This window comes from Gobius niger, assembly GCF_951799975.1.
Source record: "Gobius niger genome assembly, chromosome: 22".
NCBI lineage: Eukaryota > Metazoa > Chordata > Actinopteri > Gobiiformes > Gobiidae > Gobius > Gobius niger.
In genome coordinates this window covers 4,274,674-4,285,751 of record NC_136873.1, presented here as the reverse complement: position 1 = coordinate 4,285,751, position 11,078 = coordinate 4,274,674, and the positions used below count along the sequence as shown (strand labels likewise).

The following is an 11,078-nucleotide window of genomic DNA, read 5'->3' as shown; positions in this document are numbered from 1 at the left end:
TTAGAGTTTCTGTGGCATTAGAAGGTCTTCAATAACATTGTTTATTGCAATACTTTCCTACATCAATACATCACATTTTATATTTTGAAACTGTGACGGGCCAATATCCGACCGACCCACAAAAAGCATAAACTTAGCTGACTTTGCGTTAGCATTTAGCTCAGAGGACACTTTTTAACACTAATTTATAGCTTAAAGCCACTATACAGAGTTTTAAAATGTTAAAACTATGTATTTTCCTCCCCCTACATGTTCCAGCCCTGCCCTAGGAAGTGGAATTAGCCCAGAACTGCCTCTAAAATCCTGCACTCAAAAAGCTTAATATAGAGGCTGCAGTTACACGTACAACCTGAGGTGGCAGTAGTGAGTATAAAATGGCCAACTTGCATCCAGCCCCTTTAAAGGAACAGGCCACCGTTTTTACATACTGAGATATGTTCTTACCTTAGCTTTGACGAGTTCTTTAGGACCTGTCTGATCTTCAGTCACGTAAACACAGCGCAGACGGCGTTAGCATTTAGCCTCTCCCTCTCTCCTCTATAGCTCCAAAACAGGTCAAGATAGAAGCTACCAAGCTCTTCCACGTTTTCCCTATTTAAATATGGTTACGTGAAGTGTTCCACTACAAAGTATAATTACACACAATTAAACAATGTGGATTTTCTAAGCGGATAAAAGGGGGGACTATATTGTAAGGCAGTAATAACACCAGGAGTAATTTGGCATCCGCACAGTAAAGTGAAGATTACTGCGCGGATTTCGAACTTCTCCTGGTATTATTACGCCTTACAATATAGTCCCCCCTTTTATCCGCTTAGAAAATCCACATTGTTTAATTTTGTGTCATTATAAAGATCACTGGACTTTTCCCGTAACAAATATCTTTAGCTACAAGACAGTCTGGTTACATTCATGTATGACATCCAACACAAAGAGATCATTACACATTACACTGGTCCATTACAAATGTGCAGCAATTCCGTGACATTCTTAAACAATTCTGTAACTAACATACAAACACTTCAACAGTGGCCAATATTATTTCAATACCTTCGATCAGCGGTTTCTAAGTGCAAAAAGTTACATATTTGAAAAGAGGCAATTCATATGCGGACAGTTAGCAAGTCAGCTAGTCCAGGCAACTTTTCAGAGTCCGTTAGCCTGATCAATGTATTTTTACTATTCACCTTATTCCAGAAGTTCGCTTGGGCGCCGCCATGAATTGTGCCCGCCCCTTTTCTCCTATCAGTTAACCTCTTAACTCCCGCCTGAACCGAGAGGATCTTTTTCCTCACGTCATCAGATTTTTTTTTCCATCATTTTTTTGTTGGGTGTTCAACTCATTTTTGTAACTTTTTTGTCATTTTTTGTCACATTTTTGTCATTTTTTTCGTAGATTTTTTATCATATTTTTGTCACATTTTTGTCATTTTTTTGTCACATTTTTGTCATTTTTTGTCATATTTTTTTGTCATTTTTTCGTCCATTTTTGATCAAATTTTTTGTCATTTTTTTGTGAAATTTCAATCACATTATTGTAGTTTTTTGTCACATTTTGTCACATTTGTCATTTTTTCGTCATTTTTTAATCAAATTTTGGTCAGTTTTTTGTCACATTTTTGCAATTTTTTATCACATTTTTGTCATATTTTTGTCATTTTTTCATCAATTTTTTGTCACTTTTTCATCAATTTTTCGTTACTTTTTTGTCACATTTCCATCATTGTTTTCGTCTCAGTTTTGTTGCTATTTTCACAGCTTCTTTCCAGAAGCTTTTGGACTGGGGTAAAGCCAAACTCAGTTCAGGTGTGAGTTAAGGGGTTAACCTAGGACTGGAGAAGATAAAATCAGTTACTACACGAAAACAAAGCCAATTTTAGAGATTCCTGGATGTGTAGAGGAAAACAATCACTATTATGGCGATTTTGCCTGTGACTGACATTTTTGGATCGCTGAAGTGAGGGAATGGCTGCCCAGTGATCCAGTCTTAGCCTCCATTAGCTGACATCGGTTCAGTATTGGATATTTGTTGTGACGTTCATGTGACATCACAACATTCTAAAGAGTTAAAACTCTATGGTAGCAGCTATGGTAACTATCCAACTGAAAAAGTTTTTGTCTTTACTGGGAGAATCCACAAACGGTCTCAAAATTCATAGTCTTCTCTGTCACCACATGTAAACGACGGTTGTTTTCTCTGAAAGGCGTCCAAAAACGGTGACAATATTCTAAAATATGAGTGTGATGTCGGCCAGTAGAAAAGACTTTCTGCCATAAATATAACGTGGTGGGTTTGTGAATCCAATCAGAACCAAATAATGATGACACATTTTCTCAGTTTCTTTGGCCCCGCCCCCATCTGAGGTTATGACATCAAATTCTAGAACATGAACACAACAGCTTATTCCACCTTATTCCAGAAACTCGAGTTGGCGCCGCCATGAATTGTGCCCAACTCTTTTCTCCTATCAGTTAAACATAGGACTGGAGAAGTCAAGACAAAATCAGTTACCATGGAGATCCGCCATGTTTGTGACCGTTAGCCACAAACATTTTTCATAGACTAACATGAGCTAAAAATAGTGGAAAAAGTGTTGGAAAAAAGCCTTGGAACGACTCCATTAGCTGTTGGGTTTAGGGCTGAAACAACTAATCGATTAATCGACAACTAATCGATTATTGAAATAGTTTTCAACTATTTTAGTAATCGATTAATCGCTTTCTTGTAAACACAGACTTAAATAGAGCAAAGATGACATGATTTTTTATTTATTTATTATTTTTATGGAAACCTAATTTGTTTTTCAAGTTAAAGCAGTACTAAGTAACTCTTCCCCCTAGAGGCCACAAGCGCAACTGCAGGTGTCGTAGCAAGTTGAGATTTTTTAACTTATTGTCTTGGAGAGTAAATACTACGCTGACAGAAAAGGTGAAGGGAGAGAGGGTAACTGTGCATCCAATTATACAATGGAAATAATTTTTTTCACTCAAACTTGGCTGTAAATACTGTTTAAAGTGACGTTCGCCCGCAGTTAGCTTTGCCCGTTAGCCTGTTAGCTTCTTCTTCGTGATTCCATTAGTGTGTATTGGTGACTCCGGACCGGTGGCAGCCAAGTAGCAAACATGGTTTTCTGTCCAGAGACACCAGGGGGAGATGAAAGACCCTCATCCCATAAACACTTGTATTACCCCCACAGGGACTACGGGAAGGATTTATTAAGGTAAACACGTTACTTAGTGCTGCTTTAAGGTCTGTAGTGTTTTGTCACAACTGTCTGTGCCTCATCCAATCAGAAATGGCACTAAAAGCCTCCAAAAAGACTCACTTTATATTTACTCCATGAACATGTCCTCAAGCAGCGCCGCTTTAGCTTTATGTGATAAAAAAGAAAAAATACAAAAAGAAAAAAAAGAACATTATCATACACCATTCACGGCCAAGCGATTAACTGCAAAAATAATCGGTCGATTACTCGATAACTAAAATAATCGTTGGTTGCAGCCCTAGTTGGGTCACGACTGGTAAATACACTGTGCTAATGTGAACAGTAACAATGTGAACAATAACAAAAGTTCGAGGGTAAATCTCGCTTGAAATAAGAAAGTCAAATTGCCAATGAGATAAGACCAATTTTCATTTTTTTTAAATCAATTTTTTGTCATTTTTTTGTCACATTTTTGTCACATTTTTTGTCATCTTTTGTTATTTTTTTGTAAGTTTTTGTCTTTTTTTAAAATCATTTTTTTTGTCATTTTTTTTTGTCATTTTTTGTCTTTTTTTGTTATTTTTTGTAACATTTTTGTCACTTTTTTTGTCACTTTTTCTCATCTTTTGTTATTTTTTGGTCATTTTTTTTGTCTTTTTTTGTCTTTTTTTTAAATCATTTTTTTGTCATTTTTTGTCACATTTTTGTCCCTTTTTTTGTCACTTTTTGTCATTTTTTTTGTTATTTTTTGTAACATTTTCTTCATCTTTTGTTATTTTTTGGTAATTTTTTTGGTAATTTTTTGTCTTTTTTTTAAATCACTTTTTTGTCATTTTTTTGTCACATTGCAAAGAAAATGACCTGAAATAAGGACGAAATGTATCGAAACGAGTCAGAAACATCTCAGAACAAGTGAAATAATCCAGGACAAATGCCCAAGAACAGTAACAATGTGAACAACAACAATGTGAACAATATTTGACCTTATAAAATCTCCATTAGCTCATTATTGCTGCTAATCCCATGATGCTTAGCGATATGACATCACAGTCCTGAATTCTAGTGACCCATTGTTCATCATCAGTTTCTAATACAGTTTCAGAATGAGTGCGTCCCTACAGTTCTGTGTGGAGGTAAAGAGGAGGTAAAAGGGGGCGTGTCAGTGCTGGCCCTCCCCCTGGCGGACGGCCCTCAGCCCCAGCGCCGCGCGCAGCCGCAGCAGCTGCCGCTCCTGCCGCCTGCACCGCTGCTGGCTGCTCTTCAGCCGCCTGCGCAGACGCTCCACCTGCTCCTCCAGCTGCTCCACTCGCCTCTTCTGCCGCGCCGAGTCCTCCGCCGTGTAGTTGTGGTCGCAGGACACGGCGGCCGTTTGCTCGTGCGGCTCGGGCTCCTCCTGGTCCACGGGGTCGGGGGTCAGGGGGAGGCAGAAGTGCAGCTCCGGCGTGAAGGGCTCCAAGCACTCGGTCTGGGGACATAAACACAGATATTTCAGAAGAGAGACACTTATACGATCCAACATGAGGGTGGCACACTACAAAAAGTCAATATCAAGCATTGGCTTAAATGACTTAAATGTATCTTGTTTTGAGCGGTTTTCACTCATTTAGACACTTTTCCTGATCGGACCGAGTTTACTTTGCTTGTTTGAGGACATTTCAGACCAGTTCTAGGGTAAATCTCGCTTGAAATAAGAAAGTGAAATTGCCAATGAGATAAGACCAGTTTTAATTTTTTTAAATCAATTTTTTGTTATTTTTTTGTCACATTTTTGTCACATTTTTTGTCACTTTTTGTCATTTTCTGTTATTTTTTGGTTATTTTTTGTCATTTTTTGGTTATTTTTAGTCAATTTTTTTGTCATTTTTTTTGGTCATTTTTTGTCATTTTTTTGTCATTTTTTTGGTTATTTTTTATCACTTTTTTGGTCACTTTTTGGTCATTTTATTGGTAATTTCTTTTTTTTTTAATAATTTTTTTGTCTTTTTTTTTGTCACATTTTTGTCACATTGGCAAAGAAAATGACCTGAAATAAGGACGAAATGTATCGAAACGAGTCACAAACATCTCAGAACAAGTGGAATAATCCAGGACAAATGCCCAACAACTTCTTAACTCATCAAAACAACTAACATTTGGATTATTATGCTCAAATTGAGATGTTTATACTGATCTAGTTAAAAACTTTGTGCAGTGCATAACTGACAACCTCACCTTATGACTATTAGGGAGGACAAGATTAACCGGTTTCACCATTACCACAATCACAAAAGGACGCGATAGGTTAACCGCAAGCATTTTCGAAGCCATGGTTACCACTGACATTTCTCGCACTGCACAGCACGAGCACGCTCTTCTCCAGAGTTGCATCCGCCGAAAAAAACGACTGAAGTCAGCAGTGTGGGACCTCTTTGGGTATCTATAATTCTCAACTGGAGAGAGTACCTTTATGCGCAGGCTGGAGGAGAACATGGAGGGCACAGCATGCTCCTTCAGCACGCGGTTGTTGCACTGCCTCTTGAAGCAGTCCTGGGTGAAGTGCTGGGAACACAGGTTGCTGTACTTGGTGGGTCTGAAGTTGTCCCGCCTCATGGCTGAAACCCATTTGAGGCAGATGTCGGGTCGGCCCAGAGGAAACCTAAAACAGCAGCACAACACGGGTCAGTGCAGCGACATCTCGTTCTACGCAAGATTTACCTGTTAAATATTACTTTCAATTCAAAATGATAGAGATGTAAACAGGTGTTTTTGTGCCATGAAAACAGAAGAAACTGTGGAAAGATTTTTAATGTTTGTCAATATTCTGGTTTTACATTTAACCTCTTAACTCCCACCTGAACCGAGCACATTTTCTCCAGCTTTACCCCAACGAAAACAATGATGAAAATTTGACAAAAAGTGACGAAAAATGGATAAAAAAGTGGCAAAAATGTCACAAAAATGTCACAAGAAATTGACAAAAAATGGAAGAAAAAATGACAAAATGTGATTAAAAAATGACAAAAATGTGATAAAAATTTGACAAAAAAATGACAAAAAATTGATTAAAAAATGGACAAAAAAATTACAAAAATGTCACAAAAAAATGACAAAAAATTTATAAAAAATTGACAAAAAAGTGATGAAAAATTGATGAAAAAGTGGCAAAAATGTCACAAGAAATTGACAAAAAATAGAAGAAAAAGTGACAAAAAATGACAAAATGTGATGAAAAAATGACAAAAATTGGATAAAAAATGACAAAAAAATGACAAAAATGTGACAAAAAAATGACAAAAAATTGATAAAAAATGGACAAAAAAATGAAAAAATGTGATTAAAAAATGACAAAAATTTGATAAAAAATTGACAAAAAAATGACACAAATGTGACAAAAAAATTGGCAAAAAAGTGCCGAAAAATGGATGAAAAAGTGGCAAAAATGTGACCAAAAAATGACCCAAAAAAAATGACAAGAATGTGAGAAAAAATGACAAAAAAGTTACAAAAATGAGTTGAATACCCAACAAATACCCAACAAAAAAATGATGGAAAAAAATCTGATAACGTGAGAAAAAAGATCCTCTCGGTTCAGGCGGGAGTTAAGAGGTTAAAGCAATTTTTAATATAGTAAAAAAAATGGACAGAAATTTGACCAAAAAATGGAGAAAAAATGGGCGAAAAAGTTATAAGAATTTGACAAAAAATCTGAATAATTTGACAAAAAAGTGACAAAAAAGTCACGAAAATTTGACAAAAATGAGACGACTGCCCAACAAAAGAAGTGATGAAAAAAAATCATGATGTGAGGAAAAAGATTAATTTAGTTTTGTAGGTCTTAGCTTTCAATGACGTGTTACACTGGCCTACAGGATTTGGGTGAAGCTGAACTGGAGAAAATGCTCTCGGTTCAGGCGGGAGTTAACAGGTTAACTGTTATGAATGTATTTTTTCTATACTATTATACATATCAAACTTAATTTTAACGTAACAGGTAACACATACATATACAATGCACTTTTATATGATGAGGTAATGTTTGCATCTTCATCTCATCACATAAAGAGGTAATTTTACATTAAGTTAAGCTCCATCAGGTGGATGTATTCACGCGCAGGTGAATACGGTGTTGACGTGCGCCACTTTTGGGCTGCGCGGCGCGTGAGGGTCCATGCTAATGCTAACTAGCCTCGGCCTGCTGGAACTCACTTGTGAAATGAGATATCTTTGTCTTTGTGGTAGCGGTTTTTACAGCCGTACGCAGAGCACGTTTGCACCATGGTCGTGTCCCGCTGCCCGCCTCCTCAGCGGCTCTTTTTTGTGGGTACAGTCGGTGCCCCGCTCCGGCGCTCACCTCGGAGCGCTCAGGTCGAGGCTTCACTGCCACAAACAAACATGGCGGCGGTGCTGGGCCCGGGCGGCGCGTTGGAGAGGTGCTGCCCCCGCGAGGTGGTACCTGGAATGACATGCTTTTCCTGCAGAGGCCGACAACTAGACCGACCCATGAGGCATTTGTTGTTATCGCATTTTACGTACATGTTAAGCAGGGTAAACTTATAATATAGTCCAGAACTATCAAGGATTTAAAAGAATGTTTTTTTTAAATGCCCAAATACAATATATGTTTCCTGGATTTAAGCTCTTAACTCCCGCCTGAACTGAGAGCATTTTCTACAAAAGCAAGATCTACAAAACTCATCTAAATGGATCTTTTTCCTCACGTCATCACATTTTTTTCCATCTTTTTTTGGGGGTATTCAACTCATTTTGTAATTTTTTTTGTTTTTTTAATCATTTTTTGTCATTTTTTTGTCAAATTCTTAGCCATTTTTTTGTCTTTTTTTTTTTGTCATTTTTTTGTTATTTTTTGTCACATTTTTGTAAAACAATTGTCATTTTTTTTGGTCTTTTTTTGTCATTTTTTGTCATTAATATAGAAAAAAAATTGACTTTTTTTTACTATATGAATTTTTTTGTCATTTTTTTTGGTCGTTTTTGTCATTTTTTGGGTCCTTTTTTGTCATTTTTTGGGTCCTTTTTTGTTATTTTTTGTCACATTTTGTCAATTTTTTGGTCATTTTTTGTCTTTTTTTGTTATTTTTGTCACATTTTTGTCATTTTTTTGGTGATTTTTTGGTGATTTTTTTGTGATTTTTTGTCATTTTTTGTCAAAGTTTTCTCACTTTGTTGTCACGTCTTCATCATTGTTTTCGTCTCAGTTTTGTCACTATTTTCCCACCTTTTTTCCAGAAGCTTTTGGATTGGGGTAAAGCCAAACTGGAGAAAATGTGCTCGGTTCAGGTGGGAGTTAAGGGGTTAAAGCTGCATTATGTAACTTTTTATCCTGAACAATAAGTTACTAGTGCGAATTTGACGCAGTGACCCAGCAGCTGCATGGGTGCTCAGCATGGCGCCTTTACTTTCTATCACGGTGGCGTAGACTCCAGGATCAATCGTTTTCACAGTTTCTGGTTTTCCTCTGCTGACGGATTTGGCTCCATGTTTATGCCTACATTCCATTCAGAAAAAAAATGGACCACAAAAGTAAATTCCATAATTCCGTCAAGCTTATGCAGCAACAATAGTTTATCTAATGCCAGTTATATGAGGTTTAATGCTTTTCAATGGGATTTAACCTCTTACCACCCGCCTAAACCAAATGCATTCTGTCCTCTTTGGCTATTATATAGGCCTGTGTAAGACCTCATTTGAAAGCTAAGACCCACAAAACTGACCTTTTTCCTTGCGTTGTTGTTGCTGTGTTGTGTCATCTTTAAGTTTTTTTCTTTCTTTTTTTTCATTTTTGTCACATTTTTGTCGAGTTTTTGTCACATTTTCACTCATTGACATGTGGTGTAGTAACTAGTTTGAAGTGTTTGGATGGAGCCTGCAGTGCTGTCCTCATATAATCACCCTTATGACATATATGTATAAACCCTGACCTGAACACTGTGCTTTGATTACACAAACACTTTACATTAGGGGCCGGTAAGTCCATGGTACTTACAGTGGTAATTACTAGTAATGACAGTGGTACTTATTGTGGCATTAAAAGTGGTAATTACTAGTAACTGGGGTTAGGGTTAGGGAGTCACAGAGTTACCACTGTATCTCTCATTACTAAGAGATACAGGGGTAACTCTTAGTAATGAAGGGTGTACTTCTATTTACTATGGTACTTACTGGTAATTCAAGGATACTACAGCAGGTAGTAAATGAGGTACTTCTACAAACAGAATTAGGGAAGAAAACAATAAGTACAACCTTCATTACTAAGAGTTACCACTGTTTCTAGTACATACCTTGTAATTCTCACTATAGTATCCTTTAAGAACTACCACTGTAAGTACCACCATAAGCACCACTGTAAGTACCACAATAAGTACCTAGAAGTACCACTAATATTACTAGTATTTACCACTGTAAGTACCACCATAAGTACCGGTAAGTACCACTATTGTTACTAGTATTTACCACTGTAAGAACTGTGGGAAATTGATGATTTTTAGCTGATGTTATATTTTATAATGCTATTGAATGTTTTTTTTTTAGTTTAATCTATGTGCTTTAAGTTTCAGTTGAAACCAATCTTTTCACACGCACATCGCTGTAACAATACCACATTTCTTGCTCTTGCATTCTTTTGCTCAAACCTGTGGAGACGTCCGGTGCCCTCACCGGAGCTGTGAAATAATAACTCCAAATAAGGCAACAGGAAGACACTTCATTTTTAATTTCTTCAATTTTTTGTCAATTTCTTGTGACATTTTTGCCATTTTTTCTTCAATTTTTCGTCACATTTTGGTCAATGTTTTTTCACTTTTTTGTCATATTTCCATCATTGTTTTTGTTATAATTATATATTTTTTTCCCATCATTTTTTTGTTGATTGTTCAACTCATTTGTCATTTTTTTGTCAATTTTTTGTAATTTTTTTTGGTCAAATTTTAATCACATTTTTGTCATTTTTTTGTCCATTTTTTAGCAATTTTTTGTCATGTTTTTGTCACATTTTTGTCATTTTTCTTGAATTTTTGTCACTTTTTTGTTGAATTTTTGTCACATTTTTGTTGAATTTTTGTCACATTTTTTGTTGAATTTTTGTCACTTTTTGGTTGAATTTTTGTCACATTTTTTTGAATTTTTTTCACTTTTTGTTTGAGATTTTGTTTCCTGGGACGGCCCCGCTCGAGCACCGTGTGTATATTGTTCGGGACTTTAGCATTCAGACAACCTGTGTTTAGAAATTGTAATTGTTATCGGGAATAAATCTTCTTTGACTAAAGCTTCTGAATTCCGGTGGTTTCTCCTCGGACCTTGGGATCAACGAACACGCTGGCGAGACCTTTTTGATGCTTTAATACTTCAAACTTAACTGTTTAAATGTGTTTAAAATGATCTTATGGAGTGAGTTCACAGTTCAGGGTCCTGGTTCAGGGCTGTGCTTGATCAGTTATGTGGACTCAGAGGCCTCACAGCGATGAGTGCCCGTCTGCTCCGCCCACTGTCCACACGGCTCGGTTTCATCTGCTCCAGTTACACTCTCACAAACAGAAGGTGACCGTCCACTTCAGCACATGTTTAATATGAACCACTAAAGGAGCCAAGGCTTCAACAAACAGAAGAGGACCGAGTAATACAAAACAGCAATGTGTTTTCTATTGCCATGAAGAATATGTGGAGGGATCCATTGTACATGATTTAACTGATTGGGAGAAACTATAGCCATCTTTCAATAGGAGGAGCACGGATTGGGTGACTTTGAGAGGAAGCAGACACATGATCTCCAAAATAGTGACTAATAATTGAAAGTACTATGTTAAAAATTGCTTTAACCTCTTAACCCCCGCCTGAACCGAGAGGATCCTTTTCCTCACGTTATCAGATTTTTTTCCA

At 36.8% G+C, this 11,078-nt stretch overlaps 1 protein-coding gene across 1 annotated transcript; it reads right to left on the bottom strand.

Moving 5' to 3' along the window:
* Positions 1-4,239: 4,239 nt before the first annotated feature.
* LOC306981731 (THAP domain-containing protein 1-like) lies at positions 4,240-7,581 on the bottom strand. Its single transcript, XM_079581370.1, has 3 exons — positions 7,392-7,581; positions 5,649-5,841; positions 4,240-4,671 (listed from the first exon to the last, which is right to left on the bottom strand). Exons 1-3 carry the CDS (start codon positions 7,460-7,462, stop codon positions 4,366-4,368), a joined length of 570 nt encoding a protein of 189 aa, XP_079437496.1. The 5' UTR covers positions 7,463-7,581; the 3' UTR covers positions 4,240-4,365.
* Between the last annotated feature and the right edge of the window lie 3,497 nt (positions 7,582-11,078).